Source organism: Oncorhynchus masou, chromosome 15, assembly GCF_036934945.1.
Source record: "Oncorhynchus masou masou isolate Uvic2021 chromosome 15, UVic_Omas_1.1, whole genome shotgun sequence".
Taxonomy (NCBI): domain Eukaryota; kingdom Metazoa; phylum Chordata; class Actinopteri; order Salmoniformes; family Salmonidae; genus Oncorhynchus; species Oncorhynchus masou.
In genome coordinates this window covers 62,689,536-62,710,394 of record NC_088226.1, presented here as the reverse complement: position 1 = coordinate 62,710,394, position 20,859 = coordinate 62,689,536, and the positions used below count along the sequence as shown (strand labels likewise).

At 40.4% G+C, this 20,859-nt stretch overlaps 2 protein-coding genes and 1 long non-coding RNA gene across 10 annotated transcripts; 2 read left to right on the top strand and 1 right to left on the bottom strand.

Annotated features, from left to right (window-relative positions):
* Positions 1-670: 670 nt before the first annotated feature.
* LOC135556624 (uncharacterized) lies at positions 671-6,027 on the bottom strand. 4 transcript variants are annotated; one of them, XR_010458027.1, is made up of 6 exons: positions 5,398-6,027; positions 4,802-5,123; positions 4,327-4,662; positions 3,321-3,437; positions 2,910-2,974; positions 671-2,706 (listed from the first exon to the last, which is right to left on the bottom strand). It is a non-coding gene; the product is annotated as an uncharacterized LOC135556624 (long non-coding RNA). The 4 variants fall into 4 exon arrangements; XR_010458028.1 differs by having other exon boundaries at positions 2,910-3,437; positions 4,327-4,461; positions 4,566-4,662; XR_010458029.1 differs by having other exon boundaries at positions 2,910-3,437; positions 4,327-4,461; positions 4,600-4,662.
* Positions 6,028-7,426: 1,399 nt separating this feature from the next.
* LOC135556623 (bile acid-CoA:amino acid N-acyltransferase-like) lies at positions 7,427-12,456 on the top strand. Of its 4 annotated transcripts, none has more exons than XM_064989970.1 (11): positions 7,433-7,737; positions 8,022-8,218; positions 8,322-8,421; positions 8,522-8,712; positions 8,851-9,020; positions 9,941-10,060; positions 10,176-10,258; positions 10,367-10,460; positions 10,607-10,687; positions 11,331-11,472; positions 11,891-12,456. In XM_064989970.1, exons 2-11 carry the CDS (start codon positions 8,023-8,025, stop codon positions 12,019-12,021), a joined length of 1,308 nt encoding a protein of 435 aa, XP_064846042.1. In that variant the 5' UTR covers positions 7,433-7,737; position 8,022; the 3' UTR covers positions 12,022-12,456. The 4 variants fall into 4 exon arrangements, with proteins under 4 accessions (XP_064846044.1, XP_064846042.1, XP_064846040.1 ...); XM_064989969.1 differs by having other exon boundaries at positions 7,434-7,840; XM_064989972.1 differs by having other exon boundaries at positions 7,427-8,218; positions 8,343-8,421.
* Positions 12,457-15,414: 2,958 nt separating this feature from the next.
* Positions 15,415-19,719, top strand: LOC135556621 (acyl-coenzyme A thioesterase 1-like). 2 transcript variants are annotated; one of them, XM_064989967.1, is made up of 10 exons: positions 15,415-15,754; positions 16,581-16,680; positions 16,873-17,009; positions 17,716-17,879; positions 17,986-18,105; positions 18,399-18,487; positions 18,613-18,706; positions 18,824-18,904; positions 19,100-19,241; positions 19,528-19,719. In XM_064989967.1, the coding sequence occupies exons 1-10, from the start codon at positions 15,568-15,570 to the stop codon at positions 19,656-19,658; spliced, it is 1,245 nt and encodes a 414-aa protein (XP_064846039.1). In that variant the 5' UTR covers positions 15,415-15,567; the 3' UTR covers positions 19,659-19,719. The 2 variants fall into 2 exon arrangements, with proteins under 2 accessions (XP_064846039.1, XP_064846038.1); XM_064989966.1 differs by having other exon boundaries at positions 15,420-15,754; positions 16,819-17,009.
* Positions 19,720-20,859: the final 1,140 nt, after the last annotated feature.

Here is a 20,859-nt window from a genome sequence, read left to right as displayed (position 1 = left end):
TGGTACTGGTACTCCCTGTATATAGCTCCACATTGATCTGGTACTGGTACTCCCTGTATATAGCTCCATTCTTGTAGGTTTAATTGTATTTTTCTTGTGCTACTATTTTATTTTTAAACTATGCATTGTTGGGAAGGGCTCGTAATCAAACATTTCACGGTAAAGTCTACACCAGTTGTATTCAGCACATGACATACAATTGGATTTGATTTGACAGACACAGGGTAGGTTGTCGTTGTAAAAATGATTTGTCCTTAGCTGACTTGCTTAGTTAAAGGTTAAATAAAATAACCAAAATAAACACACACACACACACACACTGTTTTAGGGTCCCAATCAAAACCTCATAGTATTGAAATGTGGGAGTGTAAGGCTGTGTATCTACAAATCTGCTCTCCTATCTTCTTACCCAATTTACTGATTTGATAACACCAAAACATGCTACTGAGAAACCCATAGCCTACACCGCCCTCTGCTGTTTATTCAGTAATATGACCCCACTCTGAAAACAGAAAAATACTTTCAACAGTAGAGTCCATAGCCAGCAGTGTTGATAGATCAATCTTCAGCAGGAATGAGCCTGTGTGCTTTAAACTGACAGCTGGGAAGATGAGGTTTTATTGTGATTTGTGCACAAACTGTTATTTATCTGGGTATTGTGTCTGAGTACTTCAGTGCAGCACAAAGTGTGTATATTTCAAATATTTAAATATTACATTTCAAGACATTAGACTGGAGAGGCAGAAGACAAATTTAAGTTATTCATTAACAAGACTGGGAAGTGCAATGATTATGTTGTATTTTATTTCATTGTATTATATTGTATTATTTTAATGATTACTTCATTGGCAATGTGGGTAAACTTTGACAGGAAATGCCAACAACGAACAGTGAGCCATTGTATTCATGCATAAAAAAAACTAATAATGAAAGAAAAGCATTTCAAGTTTTAATTTTGTAAAGTTTGTGTCGGAACGATGGAAAAATTATTGTTATCGATCAATAATGACAAATCTCCTGGCATTGATAACTTAGATGGAAAGCTACTGAAGATGGTAGCTGACTCATTAGCCACTCCTATCTGACATATCAATCATCTTAGCCTAGAGGATAGTCTTTGTCCTCAGGCCTGGAGGGAAGCCAAAGTAATTCCGCTACCCAAGAGTAGCAAAGCGGCCTTTACTGGTTCTAACAGCAGATCTATACGCTTGCTGCCAGCTCTTAGCAAATAGTTGGAAAAAATTGTATTTAACCAAATATAATGCTGAATATAATTCAGAGCTATCTATCTAATATAACTCAAAGGGTTCTTTAATGGAAGCTTCTCTAATGTCAAACATGTAAACTGTGGTGTACCACAGGGCAGCTCTCTAGGCCCTCTACTCGTTTATCTATTTACCATTGACCTGCCACTGGCATTAAACAAAGCATGTGTGTCCATGTATGCTGATGATTCAACAATGTATGCATCACAATCACAGCTAAAGATGGGGAGAGGTCTGTCTGTAATAAAGAAATGCTCTGCTTTTTTGACACAACACTCCTAAAAGAAAGTTCTGCAGTCTCTAGTTTTGTCTAATCTTGATTATTGTCCAGTCGTGTGGTCCAGTGCTGTAAGGAAATACCGAGTTAAGCTGCAGCTGGCCCAGAACAGAGAGGCACGTCTTGCTCTTCATTGTAATCAGAGGGCTGATATAAATACTATGCATGCCAGTCTCTCTTTGCTAAGAGTTGATGAGAGACTGACTGCATCACTTCTTCTTTTTATAAGAAACATGTGTTGAAAATCCCAAATTGTTTGCATAGTATACTTACACACAGCTCTAACACATACACACATACCACACCAGACATGCCAACAGGAGTCTTTACACAGTCCCCAAATCCAGAACAAATTCAATAAGGAGTACAATGTTATTTGGGCCATTATTGCATGGAACTCCGTTTCATCTCATATTGCTCAAATAAACAGCAACGCTGGTTTTAAAAAACATATAAAGCAACACCTCATGACACCTCTCCCCTATTTGACTTAGATAGTTTGTGTTTATGCATTGATATGTAGGCTATGTGTGCCTTTATTTTTTTTTATATAGTTCTGTCCTTGAGCTGTTCTTGTCTATTAATGTTCTGTATTATGTCATGTTTGATGTTTTGTGTGGATACCAGGAAGAGTGGCTGCTGCTTTTGCAACAGCTAATGGGGATCCTAATAAAATACCAAATACCCAAAAATGGTATTGTATTATATTTTATTGTATTAAATTATATTGTATTTTCTTGTATTATACTGTATTGTGTTATATTGTAGTGTATTGTAGTGTATTATATTGTATTATTTTTTATTGTATTTTAGTTTATTGTATTCCATTGTATTGCATTTTATTGTATTGTATTTGATTATATTGTATTGTATTCACTTAGGATTGAGAAGCAGTAGAAGTAGGCTAGAGGTCAATTTTTATCATGTCATTCATTGGTCAGGGTGAGTAGGCAGGCTTCGACCAAAGTTCACAGTGGCGTATTCAGTGGAAGAAGTGCCCTCTTTAGCGATGGCAGCGGTGGCTTTGTTGTGCCTCCTGGGGTTCTTGTGGAAGTTGACACTGGCGTAGTGAAGTGAGTCAGATGGGTTTGTAGGTAAATTGGTTGTGGTCACCGGACCTGAGTCTAGCTGTAGGGGGTGCAGTTTTATTGCACCATGGCCACCCTGAAGAGAAGGAAGAAGAGGAGGAGGAGGGAAAGGAGGAAGAGGATGAGCAGAGAAAGAAAGAAGATGATGAGGAGTACATGCTGAAGGAGAGAACATAGTTTGACACACTTACATAAACTCTCTCTCTCTCTCACACACACACACACACACACACACACACACACACACATTTATATTATTCCCCTTCTGCTTGCTCTTACCCTGTGTGTTGAGGAGGCAGCTCCTGTGGTCATTTTCTTAGTCCCCACGAGGTCAAATGCTAATTCTAGGTGGTTTAAGATTAGAATTAGTGACAGGGTTAGAATTATGTGAAGAGTTAGGGTTAGGAGCTAGGGTTAGTTTTAGGGTTAGGGTTAGTAGCTTGGGTTAGGTTTAGGCTTAAGGTTAGGTTTTTGGGTTGAGGTTAGGGTTAAGGTTAGGGTACGGGTTAGGGTTAGTCATTTGGCACGCTCTAATCCAGAGCAATTTACAGGAGCAATTAGGGTTAAGTGGCAAGGGCACATCAGCAGATTTTTCATGTGGTTGGCTTGGGGATTTGAACCAGCAACCAAAGCAATGCTCTTAACTGCTAAGCTACCTGCCCTAGAACCAAATGTACTTATCAAAGGTACATTGTTTTAGTGTTGATGGTCACATGGATGAAGATGCAGGAGACATGGTGTTCAGTGTGGTGGTCACTGTGGTGGTGGTCACTCCGGTGGTGGTCACTGCGGTGGTCTTGGGTGGCGCTAATGGTTAAAGGCACTAAAATATTTTTTAACTGCATTCCACAATTACAGCCACACAAAGAGTGGGCCCACATACAATAGACGACTATTATAGAGGTGCAATGCATGATGTTGATGATCTTCGTGCTTGATAAAATGTTTCATATCGGCAGTGATCAAATGATCTAACCACTCAACATTAAACATAATCTGTTCACAGAGACAGTCTCTTATGACAAGAAAATATGAATTATGGCATAATACAGTAGCTCCACAGATCTTTGATTATGAAAACATAACGCAGTTAATTGATTTAAATTACCAATAGGCAGCTGGACATGGTACAGACTGTGGTTGACGTCACAGAGCAAAAACTACAATTGAAGTGTAAAAAGGAACTGTCAAAACCCCTAACCCCTTCACAGACCACAACCTCATGACTGAGCATGCCCAGAAACGATTCACCACAGGAAGTGACAAAAATAAAGGGGTCTTTCCCAATGTGTCTTTCCTTGATTACTTGTGTCTTCTCTCTTAGCCTCCTTCTAGAAATACATCGGAGGAAAAGGCCAGAGGGGCGGGTACCTTGGAGAATCTCATTCAATGCGATTGGAGAAGGAGGCAAAGAAAGAGGATACAAGGAAAGACAATTTGATAAGGAAAGTAAGCAACAAAACAGGAAGTGCTGACTGTATTTGTACTATGGAAGGCTATTCTATAGAATTGTGTTTTATACTCTGCATATTGAAAGAAACACTCAAATAAACGGTCCATCTAACCCAATGCAAAAATAGCAGCTTTGTGACCAATTTAGTAGTAGGCCATATTTCTCTGTTGTCTAAAATCTAAATAAATTGAAGAAAAAAAACTGTGCTGAATAGATGATATGAATGGCAAACCTTACACTTACCATTAATACCTTTAAGTTGTACTTCAGTGATCAGGTCAATGTAGGCAGTAGTTTTCCCGCCACAACAGAATATCCCTGTATCCTCCCCAGTCAGATTGGTGATGGTCATTGTGAAGACTCTCTCTCTTCCCTTCTCTTGTCAGACACAAAAAAATGGACCTTGTTCGTTAAATTCTTTTCTAGATTGTAAATCCATATTGCATTTACAGATGAAGTGACCATCTTTTTTGCAGAAATACTTGATTCTGTCCTTATGGTCATTTGGATACTTGCAGCTGATGGTAGCGATTCCTCCCAGATAAGCAGTCTCTGTGAATGATCTCCTACAGCAGTTATCTGTCAATGGAAAAAACCTCAGCCTTTATTAATAACCTCAGTCTTTCCTTTCACCCTTAGTTGACTGACCGCCGTGACTCGTTATTCTCATTACACAGGGAATTAATAATTTAGTTCAATTAAAGTGAAAGTCTCTCACCTTCCTTTACTTCCAGCTCCACCTTAGTCCTACAGCAAGTTGACGACGTGTCTGGTGTGTCCGCATCATAGTAGTAGCATCCTTCATCTCTATAATCCAGTTTTTCAATGACCAGCGTGAAGAGTTTACTGTCAGTGTCTTTCAGAGAGAATATGTCCTTGTTCTCCCAGGGGTTCTTTGTCTCACTGCTAATTTTCTCTTCACAACTCTGGCTGGACTTCCTCCAGAAACATTTCTGGTTGCTTCTATATGCGTCTGGGTATTTACAGTTGAAGATGGCAGTTCCTCCTGAGTATCCTTCCACTTCAAGGCAGCTCACAACCTGAGATTGACATTTACATTTATGTCATTTATCAGTCTTATACAGTCACTGCATTCAACTAAGGTAGATAAAACTACCCCATATCACAGTCTTAGGAAGTAAACACTTTCCTCAATAATGCAGCTATCAATATTGAGATGAGACATTTTAAAACAGAGGTGGCATCATATTATCCAAAACAAATTGGTAGTCCAAACTCTAGAGTAAAAGTTCTTATATGAAGACTAACTAGGTGTTATTACAGTGTAATAGAGTGCTATAACAAATGTATTACCAGTCATGAAGGAGAGGATGGTGAATATCAGTAGGTTCCTCATCTTGTAGATTCTGAGGCTCAGCTTCTCTCGGACACAGTGAGAGTGAGAGACTCAGTAATGTCTGGTTGGTCCAACTGTCTCGAGATGTAGTTCCTTATATACTGTAATGCTATGTATTCAACTCTTGATCTCTACTCTCTTTCTCTCTTTGCACTTGTACATTCGAACAAACTATGTACTTTCCTCCTTCTGCATCTCTCTCTCTCTCTCTCTCCATTTCTATACTTGTGTCAACACTCCTACCATATCTTCTTTTTGACAATCCTTCCTGCTTCCTCCTTATGGAGCATAAAATAAAGGCCATGAAGCAGCTTGGCTGTTGAACTTCAATATTGGATATGGTGAATTCATCCTCTCTCAAGTTTTCCCCTTTTCAGCATGGTATCCTTTAAAAACTTACTTGGTTAACCATCTGTGGTTTGAAGAGCATTTTCATGAATCTTTTTTATGTCTATCTGAAATATCTTTGACTCAACCTCATGAACTGAATCCAGTTGACTATACAAAGAGCCATTAGCTTGTTTACAGTGGAGCTACGTCTTAAGTGGTTTAGGCTTACTCCAATTCACTCTGAAGCCTATCCATTGTGCCTTCTGTTTTGATGGGATGAATCTTACTTGTTTAGCATGATTTATTTTGCGTCTTCCTATATTACTAAGATGTTAATAATCCCACTACTGAGAGCCTTTGACGTTGTAAAATAGAGGAAACAGTATTTTCATCTTTTCCATCTGTCCTCATGTAATGTAATTTGCCTACATGAGAGCTCTCCTCTCTCTGTCTCTCTCCCTCTCTCTGAAAATCTGGCCAATTGCTGGGTTTATTGCGAACAAGCTTTACATGGAAACGAGAATTATGGGTACATTTATTTATTTTATTTTACCTTTATTTAACTAGGCAGGTCAGTTAAGAACAAATTCTTATTTACAATGACAGCCTACCCAGGCCAAACCCTCCTCTAACACGGGCGACACTGGGCCAGTTGTGCACCACTCTATGGAACGCCCAATTACGGCCTGTTGTGATACAGCCAGGATCGAACCAGGATCTGTAGTGATGCCTCCAGCACTGAGATGCAGAACCTTAGGCTGCGGCACCAGTCATGCGTCATACAGGGGGATAGGACAAGTGAAGGAGAGTGATGGTGTATTGCATCAGATGACCTGGCCTCCACAATCTCCCGACCTCAACCTAATTGTGATGGTTTGGGATGAGTTGGATCGCAGCCAACGGAAAAGCAGGAAAAAGAAAAGCAGCCAACAAGTGCTCAGCATATGTGGGAACTCCTTCAAGACTGTTGGAAAATCATTCCAGGTGAATAACTCATGAAGCTGGTTGAGAGGTTGCCAAGAGTGTGCAAAGCTGTCATCGAGGCAATGGGTGGCTACATTGAAGAATCTCAAATATATGTTGATTTAACACTTTTTCGGGGTTACTACATGATTCCATGTGTCAGTTCATAGTTTTGATGTCTTCACCATATTCTACAATGTAGAAAATAGTACAAATAAAGACTTTGGAAAACAAAAACCTTGGAATAAGTAGGTGTGTCTGAACTTTTGACTGGTACTGTATATCTCTCTCACATGGACATGTCCCACTCCTCAAGGTGGACAATTAAGGTTTCCAAATTCTTTCAAACATCTTTCTTCTGCCAAAAATACATGTAGGGGTGGGCAATTCCAGTCCTTGAGGGTCTGATTGGTGTCACAGTTTTGTTGCAGCCCCAGCTAACACACCTGACTCCAATAATCACCTAATCATGATCTTCAGTTTAGAATGCAATTTTGGCATGTAACTACATAGTTCAACCCTCCAGTTCGCTGCTATAAAAATGCTATAAAAAAGCTATAACATGTTTTGTAGCAATTATTAGACATAGGTTACAAAACTTCATTCAAATAAAGTGTTCTACCAAAAAAACTGTAGCATATTAGCCTACCTAACTTCCTCTACAATATGTCGAGCCTCCTTTAATTTGGCAAACCATGTTCCACCTTAAAAAAAACATCCTCCACGGCGTCGTCTCGCTCTGCCCCAGTCCTGTCACTGCCGGACTTCCACTGTTTTGAATTTGACTCATGAGAGAAACTTAGCCCATAGGAATTTTGATTTTTAAAGCGTAAGACACGCAATGCAAATCTTGTAAGGCACAATTTGCCGACCAAAATACAGAAGGCATCCTACAGCAGGTGTTAGGACAACACGGGCAAGATCGGAAAACTGCGTAACGTTATATGCTACGTTTTGTAGAAGCTGGCGACATTAACGTTATTAATTAAGACTTCCAGAATATGGTATATTAGGCAACACTTTCTTTTGTGCGGGCGATAATAACTGCTGTGTGATGCTACATTGTTTATTGTTGTCTGAATTACAGTAGCCTACTTACTGTAAGAGGTAAACATTTCCAATGCATGCTTCTCTGAGTCTTTCAAGCTCTAGCCAATGACGCTCAGTCTGTCAACATGAACTTTGATCCTCCATAACTTTGGTGTCCCATTTCACAATTTAAGCTATTAACTAACGCTATATGTCGGTGTCTCTTTGTTGAGAGGACATTTTTATGCAATTTTGACAGGATGACGGAAAAAGCAGGGTCGCCCATGCTTTTGCTTCACCCATCCAGGGGACTAATCGATGAAAAGTTCAGTTTAATCGTCCAAAATTTGTCACAAATTCAAGATATCACCTTGCACGCGCTGATCCACTCAGATGATGGCGACTACTGGGAGGCCTTTGGCCACTATGTTAGTGATGCTACAGGATTTGTAAATGGTAGGCTACTTGTATTTAATGTCACACATCAGTTATCAATAATCTGAAGAGTTCAATTCATATTTAAAACCCTCTCACATAAACTACCCACATATCTTTACAGTTGCCAATGATTCTAGTTTAGGAGGGACATATGATGGCGTGGAACCCATGGGACTGTTGTGGAGCATGAGACCAGTACCTGGCAGTAGAATTGGACTCAGGTAAACTGAAACTCCACCCTAAAAATAGTACATTGATAAAGTTGTAATTTTGTCATCAAAGGACACCAGTTGAATTATAAACAATGTCTTGTAATTTTAGGTTGAGGAAGAAGGAGGTCCACACTCCCATGGTAGTGCACATCTCTGTGTACAGGGGACACATGAGTCAGGGTTTCAGAGAGCAGTTGGCCCTGGCGAGTGTCATCACAGAGCGTTGGTACATGGCCCCAGGAGTACGCAGGGTCGACATCACAGAGGGAGGGATCACAGGGACCCTATTCCTGCCACCAGGTATGTCATAGTTTTTAGCTACATACACCTCACTTTCAATAATTACAATTAAAATCATCCAAATATATGATTTAGATATGATTATCATAAGTGGAGTGCATATAGCCCAGGTCTGAACAGACCATGTTGTGTTGGAAGGACCCGGGCCCTTCCCTGCCCTGTTGGACCTGTGGGGTGGAGGTGGCGGTCTGGTGGAGTATCGCTCTGCCCTCCTGTCGTCGCATGGCTTTGTCTCTCTGGCCCTGGAGTACATGACACCCCGGACCTCTGGGGGCTCAACCTCTCATGTGGGGAACGAATACTTTGAGGTACCAGTATATGTTACTAGACCACTGCATTTTGGCTGATCTGCACTGTCATATTTAGTGTCATAGGTGCCTCAAATGACAGTGATCAACTGATATATAGCATATATTTGACTTTCACAAGGTGATATGCTCTGTAAATGGTGTATTCTTATTCAGGAAGGAAGCTATAAGTTGTAGGTAATTAAACCCACAAAGCTCATCCAAAGGTTCGTTCACCTTGTCTGTGCAACCAATCCCTTGCGCAACCTACACATTCAACTGTTATTTGTAGGAACTGACATTGGATATTCTTCTTATCTTAATGGTATGTTGTAAAATGTGTCATTGGGTTACGTATGTTGAAGTATGAACCTTAAAGAGAACATGACTAGACAACTAGACCTATTTCCTACAATACAAAAAGTATGAGAAATGCATGCACTCACTACTGTAAGTCGCTCTGGATAAGAGCATCTGCTAAATTACTAAAATGTAACCTTCTCCCACTTTTATGGTACTTACATTAATATTTAATAAAGTTATTACTACAGTAATAAAGAAACCAAATATCCTGTGTCAAAATATGACTGCTGTGGTAACAATTTAAAGTCAAGCTTTGTACGACAGTCTTAGTAAGTAGCCTTGCACGAGCCTTGGTTTGTGCGAGCCGGAACAACTCATAGGGCAGGAGCCTACTATATCTCCTGTGTCTGTAGCATGATACCCCCCCCCCTTGACGGGACGCTAGTCTATCGCAGGGCCTTACCCCCAATCTCTCCTTATCTCCTTAATACTGAGGGCCAAGCAGGGATGCATCAGGTCCCATTTTTACAGTCTTTGGTATGACTTGGCCGGGGATCGAACTCCCAACCTTCCATTCTCAGGACGGACACACTAACCACAGTTGTTGTTCATATGAAATGTTATATTTTTCACTCTAGGCTGCGTTCACTGTTCTAAAACAGCACCCTCAGGTGTGTGGGGACAGTATAGCGATAATGGGCCTGTCCTTTGGGACCTCAGTGGCTTTGGGGATGGCCGTGTACTCCACTGTGATTCAGGTAGGAGAGTGCTCTTACCACACTGGCAGAATAATGTGTAGATGTGTGTATATATTTGTGTTTTTGTCTGTGTGTGTTTGTATTTCGCTGTCTTAAACTGTTGGTCCTCTCTCAGCCCAGGTGTTTGGTATGTGTGAGTGGCAGTCATGTCCAGCCGGTGAAAGGCTCACTCTCTGATGTCTTTGGCGAGATTAATAAGTACGTGTACTATCACATGTTTAAAGATGTGTATGCATTTGTGCATCCACTTTGATCCTCTAATAATAATTCAATTGAACTTACTCGTCTGTGTGTTTAATTTCCTAGAAACGTCCGTAACACTCGCTATGATGAGGAGAATCGAGTGATCTGGCGGGATCTGCTCCTACCCATTCCAACTGATCCAACCAAGAAAGTGGATGTGGGTTTAACTCAAACTGGATTTTACCCTGATTTTAATCTATACCCTCATTGTACTCACTTTATAGCTGTTCTCCCTTGTCTGTTTGAATTTATAAGGTATGCAGCATTGTCTATCCCCATGGTTTACTGTTGTGTCCTGGTTAGGTGGGGCAGCTGAAATGTCCTGTTCTAATGATTGTGGGTGAGGATGACCAAAACTGGCCTGCCACTGAGTCAGCAGAGGACGTGAGTACATTTTTTAACAATGCTTGGATTGGGCCTCCCGGGTGGCGCAGTGGTTAAGGGCGCTGTACTGCAGCGCCAGCTGTGCCATCAGAGACTCTGGGTTCGTGCCCAGGCTCTGTCGTAACCGGCCGCGACCGGGAGGTCCGTGGGGCAATGCACAATTGGCCTAGCGTCGTCCGGGTTAGGGAGGGCTTGGTCGGTAGGGATGTCCTTGCCTCATCGCGCACCAGCGACTCCTGTGGCGGGATGGGCGCAGTGCGCGCTAATCAAGGTTGCCAGGTACACAGTGTTTCCTCCGGCACATTGGTGCGGCTGGCTTCCGGGTTGGATGTGTGCTGTGTTAAGAAGCAGTGCGGCTTGGTTGGGTTGTGTATCAGAGGACTCATGACTCTCAACCTTTGTCTCTCCCGAGCCCGTACGGGAGTTGTAGCGATGAGACAAGATAGTAGCTACTACAACAATTGGATACCATGAAATTGGGGAGAAAAAGGGGTAAAAATTCAAAAAATATACAAATAAAAAACAATGCATGGATTGCTGCAGAAATATGTATTATTAAGTGATTCTACTGTAATTTTTTACAGTATGTTTTTGACGCCCAACACTTTGATGTAGAACTGAAAGCGTTATTGTGCCTCCTCAGATGAAGCAGATGATGGAGAAGGCAGGGAACAGTCACCTGCTGACCACTCTGTCCTACCCTGGAGCTGGTCACCTGATTGAACCACCGTATAGTCCCCATATCCGTGCCAGCAACTTCATGGTGGCTGGGACAAAACAAAAGTGTAATTTAACGTTGGTTGTGTGTGTGGTGTGTTTGTGTCCTTGTTATTATCAGAGACAGTTTGACAGTATCTTATTTTCTGTTTTGGGGATGTGTCATTTTCTACTGCTAATCGACAATACAACACACATTATCACAGTGATATGGTTGCAATGACTCATTTGTCTGGTAATATGTGAAGAACTCTCGTCACACATGCTGTTTGTTTTGCCTGGAGATAGACAAATTACTCCCTGTTAATGTTTTACGAGGCAATAAATACAATTTAAATCAAGTACATTACATACTGTCAGTCTGAAGAGCAATTTAAAAGTAATGGCTGTTTCTAGCAAACATATAGAAATGGGTTGTGTGAAGCAGTGGAATAATCACACTTGTTCTCTTTATGTTTGATGCTTCCCCTCCTGATTTGATTGCAGTGGTGGTTCTTTGGGGAGGAGAGACAGCACCACACGGTCACGCACAGGAAGACTCCTGGAAGAAGATCCTTTCTTTTCTGGAGGAGCACCTATATAGAAGCACAGATGTGACCTCACAGTCAAATCTGTGACCAGGCCAGAGACACAGACATATTATTACATTTTTTTTGTAATTATGACTTATCTTAATTCTCACCAGAGATGTGATGAAAAAATAATTATGTTGACAAGTGTGCATGGGATTAAACCACATAAATCAACGAGCCTGTCTTAATCCAAATTTTGTGTCATTCCCTTTCTCCTGGTTTTGGTGATCTAACGTTCAAAGATTGAGAAGATCTCTCAGAGTTAGTGCATTGTTACAAATGTTTCATACAGTCTTTTATTTCAATTAAATAGACCTTATCACTGCTTTTTTTTCCAGTTTTACTGCTGTCACAAGCAATATTGCATCTAAACCTGATAACTTACTAATGTGCATTTCTACTTTTACAAAGGCACTATTACTAATAGGTTGTACAAAATTGTCTTTCTTGAATAAAGGAAAGCATTTGAAAATGTAAGAACTCACCCCATTCCTTTTTGTCATGGTCAGTTTTTATCTGAATATCAAATCATCTCTGGATAACAGTTGTGTACCTTACTGTGATTGCTTTCATTTGACCATTTTAATATCAAACAAAGTCACTATTCTCATTCACAAAATATGAAGAGGTTCTCGAGAGGTATCGATTCTCAAGTGACACTATTGTAATGTACATTTACAAAATGAACACATCTCTCACATCCCCCCCACCTCCAAGCGGATCATTGTAAACAGAATTCTCGTTCAGCCCAACAGTCCTATAGTATAAATGGTAATAGCAGAGCAAAGTTTTTGAAAGAACTGAAATGTATAGACATTTTCCTAATATTTGAGATTTTATTTGAAATTACAGTTACAGCTTTACAGCATGTTCCATTCTGAAACTGGCACAGTAGTCGGCTGCACTGAGCCATGTAAAACTATGGAAGCCCATACTCGCTCGGCTGCTACTTATTTATGTTGATACTATCATACAAATTGGATATGTTTTTAATTTGTAATATTGTGTGTTGATTTCAAAGGTGGCACCACAGGTCCTACAGTCAAATCAAAATCACATTTTATTGGTCACATACACATGGTTAGCAGATGTTAATGTGAGTGTAGCGAAATGCAGTCATGAGGGGCAAATGACTTTCCTGGGGCTGAGTTTTTCCTGATCTGGTAACCTGACTAACTCTGGACCCACGTTGAACGGTATGTCATAGTAATAAATCAACAGTAAAAATAAAATGTTATATGAGCCTATGATGGAACCAGATAATTTTTCTAATCGGGTCATATGGTTAAAGAAAACATTTCAACCCTGGCAAACTGCAGCAACCTTTATACTTGTTCAAATGAATTCTATTTTAAAAGTAAACTAGGGGGAGGGGCTGGGGTCCTTAACCCAGACAAAGAGACAACTGCGATTGGACAATAGAACTAATAGGGCAGATCTCGCTTTATGTAGGGGTGCTTTGTGTAGGCCTTTGCGTCTGTAATAAATACATATTCATACAGGATATCATTACTATCGTGCTGATTGATTCATTCCTGTCTATACTTTTGGATTAAAAAGGCCTAGGTTGCCCAGCCACCCAAAGTTTGAATATAAACCACATTTGATCACATTTTCTCAGAACACAAATAAATGGGCCTATTTTAGGCTAGAAATACATGACGTTACCGATTTGTTTGCCCCCGCCCAGATGGGATCATAACTCATAAGCTTCTCGTCTCTACCTGCAGCTGTTGTTGTTATTAGTATTTTACAATTGATCAGACTGAAGCACAGATGAATTGTGCACGAGTTGACCATTTTATGTTGTGGGGGAGATGGGCTTCCAGATAATGAAGCTCGGCAATCCCCCCAGTGAATTCACTTATACACACTTTGTCAGTCGCAATTTGCTTTTACCACGTAATGATTTGCATGATATTGATAAAAATGAAGCCTGGTTTGTTATAAGGTAGGCCTGCTGTTGTTTTATATTGTATGATAAGAGTAATCGTACATTTTTGATAGGTTAACGTTTCTTGATGAAGACATGCTGTTAGCAAGTCTGTGCTTTTGTCATGTCAGCAACATTGTAGGCTAATGAGTGTAGCCGACAGACAACAAAAAATAAGCCATTTGTCTGCCCATGCTTGTGAATTGTTGCATTATTCAAAAGTGTAATATGGTTAAGATGAAAAGTCCCTTGCATAGTTGAAACATGCTCACTGGCTACAGTCTTAACTGAGATATTTATAGTAAATGTCCCTTGCCAAGCCCCTGAACAATCTCTCGGCACATGACATTCCGTTGCTAATGTAAATTGAAATGTTAATGTGCATATGATGAAAATTGAAATGTCTTCGCGCTGCCTCTTCTGGTCAATGAGATAAGCTCCATAAATAACTTCTAAGTAAAGAGCCATTTCTCAAGCAAGAATTTTGATAGGCCTGGGATTGGTCTGAGTGGGGAGGAGAATATACTGTTATTGGCAGAGAGGTTCGGGAACTGTCTTTCTTTTTGTTCTGTTAAAGATGCACTATTCAGAAATCACTGCCATTTCCTGGGTGCTAAAATTCTAATAGTTTGCCTAATTTCAGTTTGTGACAAAACAAGCAAGTATTTAAACCGCGGTGCTATATATTTTTTATAACCAAAAATATTGTATTTTCAGCTGTTTGAAGCTGGTGTACAAAACTGAAAAACGAAACTTAAGAACACAAAGCATAGACATTGCGGACATGGAATAGATTACTGCTTCTTAGACTTGCTTTCGATGAGAATGACAGATCTATAACAAACATTTCTATGTGAATTCGGTCGGGTCTCCCAAAAAGTTATATTGCAGCTTTAACTAGGCAGGGAGGCCAAAACTCCAACCCACTAAAACAGGCTGAAATTTCAGACAGTCTTTTCATACCGTTCTTACACTAAAAGGACGTTATCATCCTTTTCACAGTATTATTTCAACCTCATAGTGTGGAAATATATATAGAACACAGGCAAATCATGTTTTTGACTGCACTGGGCCTTTAAGAAATGGGTTAGCATTAGCCTGTTTACACCAAAAGTGCTATATTTTTACAGTGATGACTCCCACTTCTCCGATTTCCAATAAACAGTTCTTGCTCAGTGGCCGTAGCTGTATGGACTATAGGCTCTAAAGCACTTTTTGAAATGTTGTTTTGAGGTCTGATAAATATTGTTTGTAAAGTTTAGAGAAATGTACGCTCTGACATGTTCATTGTTGAATGTTATTAATTGATTTCAATGTCAAGGAGACCATGATAAAGGCTGTTTTATGCATTATTTTGTCTGGAGTTAGATGTTAAACTGGTGATATCCGGTTCTTTGTTGATGACAAAGTGCGTGGGAGATCAAGGACAGTGATCTAATACATTAAGTCATAGTTCATTAATACGCACGGTCCCTGTAAGGGCAAAGCATCCAAGAACATTTCTGTAAATATAATTTTTTATCCTTATCACCAGAACATTTCTGTAATATAGGGTTCAGCCAGTTCAGACAAACAAAGGTTCATCTTCTCTTAGTTTCTATTACGAGTGGGTCAATGCATTTGTTTTAGAGGACATTTCCACTACAACAATCTGTGACATGAATTCTGTTCCTGTGTTGACTGTAAAACCATGGAGAGCCCTCTTTGATGAGAAGTTCCATGTGGTTGTGGGGAACTTACCACCGACACAGGAGGTCACACTACATTCTTTACATCAGTCTGAAGACACAGACTACTGGGAGGCGTTTGGGCACTATGTCAGTGATGCTCAGGGAAGGGTCACAGGTGAGAGATATTATTTCATCATATCTTTAACCAATTTCTAAAGAAACACCTCTAAATACCAATGGGAAACATTCAGTAATAATGCTAAATCATCTTTGTCTGAGACATATACCTTCATATAAGTATTAGGGAAAGTCACCCAGTAAAATACTACTTGAGTAAAAGTCTAGAAATATTTGCTTTTAAATGTACTTAAGTATCAAGAGTAAATGCAATTGCTAAAATATACTTAAGTATGAAAAGTAAAAGTATAAATAATTTCAAATTCGTTGTATTAAGCAAACCAGAAGGCACAATTTTTTTTTACATTTACGGATAGCCAGGTCCACACTCTAACGCTCAGACATAATTTACAAACTAAGCATTTGTGTTTCGTGAGTCCACCAGATCAGAGGCAGTAGCGATGACCAGGGATGTTCTCTTGATTAGTTTGTGAATTGGATGATTTTCCTGTCCTGCTAAGCATTTAACATGTAAGGAGTACTTTTGGGTGTCGGAAATTGATTTAAAAAAGTAAAAAATACATAATTTTCTTTTTGAAAAGATAAAGTAAAGTACAGATACCCCAAAAACTAAGTATTTTTACTTAAATACTTTACACCACTGGTCTGAGATTGATATAGTATGGCGAGGTTAATGATCTATTATCATCAAGTACTTGAATGAGGTAAAAAAAAAGTATGTGACTAAGATTTTGACAGACTGCTCAATGTAAGTGAAAAATGTTTGGCTAAAGTAGACACATTTTAATCGCAAATGAATCTCTGTGCTACTTTATGTGCATGTAGTTACCAAAAGTTTGTACTTTGTTTTCTTTTGTTTACAGTTGCTAAAGATGAAAGTTTTGGGGGCACGTATGAGGGTGTTGATCCAATGGGTTTGTTGGCGAGCATGAGACCAATACCTGGCAGTAGATCTGGACTCAGGTAAGCACTTCAACCCCATCTGATTTTGTTAACGTTTCATTTTGGAGATTGTGTGCTTTTGAACCTCTCAGTATCCCACTGCTGCCACCATATGTAATGATGCTACCAGCTGTTCTGTTGGTACTTTCTGACCCTTAGATTCAGGATCAAAAAAGTCCACACTCCCATGGTGGTGCACATCTCTGTGTACAGGGGACACGTGAGTCAGGGGTTCAGGGAGCAGGTGGCCCTGGCGAGTGTCGTCACAGAGCGCTGGTACATGGCCCCCGGAGTCCGCAGGGTCGACATCACAGAGGGAGGGGTCACAGGTACCCTGTTCCTGCCACCAGGTAAACTACATGCCTAGTATACTGAGTGATCACATCCGTGCAGGACCATTTGTATCGGTGGTTGTTCACTGTAACTGCATTCACTACAAGGGGAGTGTATGTTTTAGTTGCTTGAACTAGGTTCAAGACACAAACAACAATACATGAATGATTTACTTTTGTTAGGTTTAAATTAACCTTGGAAAACCATTCATTCACCCAGTGGGTCATCCAGCTGCATAAGACAAAGACATGTTTCCACCAGTGGCAGTATATATACCCCAGTTTAGGAGGAGTCTCCTCCTCTCTAAACGTTACATATTTATTACTAGACAGGAAGTTAAGTGATGGTGTCAACAAACTGTTCCTTCTCCCTTAATGCGACCTGACCGCACCTCGGCACCCTTCCTCACCAAACCACATCTCTCCACCCTTATCAGTGCCTGCCAACATGTGATCGTCTTTCCTTCACTCAGTACATTCCAAGCTTAATTGCCTCCACCATATACATTCCTCCTACAGATAACCATTAACTTCTGGTGTATAAACCAGACTATGGCACCCCTCATGTCTCTAGTACAACTGATGATTAACAATATTTAAAGTTTCGAAATCTGACCCCATCACTATGGAGGACAGAGCTAAAGAACTATACAGTACATGGATGTAAAGATGCATGCTCTGCTCTCAGGTAGACACTAACAATAATGTTTTTGTCATCCTGAAGGTCCCGGACCCTTCCCTGGAGTTTTAGACATGTGGGGAGGTGGTGGCGGCCTGGTGGAATATCGAGCTGCTCTCTTAGCATCCCACGGTTTTGCTGCCATGGCGTTAATGTACCTCTTCCCAGATGCACAGAAAGCTGCTACCATTGGCTTCCATTACATTGAGGTGTGTATCTGCCCCATTTTCATATGGAGATACAAAAGAGGAATTGACTTGGGGACTTTGAAAACCACTGTCTTACATACTGTATAATGTTGATTTCTTGTCTCAGAATGCTTTCAGACTGCTGCAGGATCACCCTCTAGTGGCCTCTGACAAAATTGCCCTGCTTGGCACGTCCTTTGGTGCCTCAGTCGCTTTATCCCTCGCTGTCTTCTCAGAAACTGTAAAAGTATGTCTCTATGCAAGTCCTTTCATCTCCTGTTCATTTTCTGGATAAACATGCATTTGTACTTGCACCAGACCAATAATGCCCCTGTCTTAATTCATCAGTATGATTTTCCGATTTGTAGTTGCGTAATGTTTACCATGTTGCATGCAGTGATATTGGAAAGTAAATTGCATTCATGTCTATCTATACATTTTATTGATCACTATATGAGTCTAAATTATGTATGTTTCTTGGGGAAAAAATTTAATTATCCAATATGTACAGTGTAAATGAACGCTTGTCTATCTTTTTAGCCAATATGTTGTGTGTGCATCAGTGGCAGCCATGTTCTTACACTCAAAGCCAACCAGTCCATTGCCGAATCCTTCAAAGTGATGAAAGAGTGAGTTTATGCATGTGTTTGTGTAAATGTGCATATGAATATGTTTGTATATTGGCATAGCATTGACTTTGGGAGAGGACTACGTACTAATTAATTGCACCTGACCATTGACCATGTGTTTGCAGACACGTCCATAAGTCTCGCATGGATGAGAACAATTGCATAATCTGGAGGGACACTCTTCTACCCATTCCAGAGGATTCTGACCTGAAAGTAGATGTAAAAGACTCACCATTTCAGAACCTTGGGTCTCGGCCGGCTTGTTTTGAATTATATTTTCCTCATTCACAAAATGGTGGTCTTGATATAAATCAATATTTTTTGTTATTTTCCCAGGTGGGGAGGATAACATGTCCATTACTACTGGTTGTCGGACAAGATGATATGAATTGGGCCGCTGTTGAATCAGCTGATGATGTGAGCAATGTTCCTGTCAATATTGAGTGTGTCCTTATGTAGCCTACTCTTAAAACGGATTTGCGTGAATGGATCTCCATGAGCTGAACTCAGGCTTTAGGGTAAATCATGCATTGATGTCAATGGGATAATTGCTTGTGAGAAGTATTGCTTGGATAGGAACCCTGTTAAAGACCATCAATTGCTCCTTTTCAGATGACGCAGATGATGGAGAGAGCAGGGAACAGTCACCTGCTGACCACTCTGTCCTACCCTGGAGCTGGTCACCTGATTGAACCTCCGTATGGTCCCCACTGCAGGGCTTGTACCTTTGTGTTGCAGCCAGGCCAACAGAGAGGTGCCTTTGCAGAGTCATTCATGCAGACAGACTGTGCTTTTATAGTTCTTGTGCTCCTATAGGATTCCCAATACATTCCTCTGGGACCACAGGGATTTGCAATGTTTTGCTCTAGCTCAACATTAACACACCAGATGAAACTAGTTCACGAATGATCCTACAGTTCTATATTTTTCTTATGTACTGTAACTTGAATGCATTTTTATGTAGGTCTACATTACACAGTCATAGGAATACCATGTCTCAAATGTCTTATATCTAAAGCAGTCATTCCAACTTGTTGCAGTGGTCGTGCTGTGGGGAGGCCTCACCAAACCTCACGCCGTTGCACAGGAAGACTCATGGAAGAAGATTCTAGATTTTTTGCAAGAGCATCTCTGTCACAGTGTCAAACCCCATGTGTATTCCAGACTGTGAGCATTGTCTTATGTCAGGTTGCGTCACTCCTACGTGTGAGAGAAGATTCTAGGTTTTCACCTAGAGCAATGATCCACAATCTGATTTTGAGGTCATCACAATCAAACAAAAATATGCTGAATTGATACTAAGATGACAACAGCCCAGATGCAGTGGGAGTGTACTACAGCATCAACCGTCACATTGGTGCAAGATGAGTTCAAGATTTTGCTGAAAGTCTGAGTTATACCCACACATCTCAACTTAGTTTTCAGTCCTTTGTGCCGAAGCAACGTCACTGAATTCTGAAGAGGACTTTGTGTATTATTTCTGTAGTTTCAAAGAATCAATGATTTTCTTCCTGTTTTCAAAGATGTCTATCCACTCTCTGGTATTTAATAGTAAAACTACGGTACTGTAGAACTTCAAGGCCACCACAGGTGAAACAGCATGGTAGGTATAATCGTAATATTGTTGTCATACAATAAATGTAAACTGAATGTATCTATTTATTGTTGTTGTTTTTTTAATCTAGAAATATACGTTTTTGCTAAATAAATCAAATAAAATGTTACTTGTCACATGCGCTAAATACAACAGGTGTAGGTAGACCTTACCATGAAATGCTTACTTACAAGCCCTACTTACAATGCAGTTTTAAGAAAAATAAGAGTTAAGAAGAATATTTACTAAATAAACTATTTACCTAATTACTAATTATCAGGGGTACAGATTACTCGAGGTAATTCTACATGTAAGTAGGTGTAAAGTGACTATGCATAGATAATAAGCAGTGAGTAGCAGCAGCTCAATTTTTGTGTGTGTGTGTGGGGGGGGGGGGGGGTAGCCATTTGATTAGCTGTTCAGGAGTCTTATGGCTTGGGGGTAGGAGCTGTTAAGAAGCATTTTGGACCTAGACTTGGCGCTCCGGTACCGCTTCCCATGAGGTAGCAGAGGGAACAGTCTGTGTCTAGGGTGGCATTAGTCTTTGGCAATTTTTAGGGCCTTCCTCTGACACCACCTTGTATAGAGGTCCTGGATGGCAGGAACTTTGGCCCCAGTGATGTACTGGGCCATACGCACTACCCTCTGTAGCTCTTTGTGGTCAGAGACCGAGCAGTTTCCACACCAGGCAGTGATGCAACCAGTCAATATGCCCTCGATGGTGCAGCTGTAAAACTTTTTGAGGATCTAATGACCCATGCCAAATCTATAGGCGTTG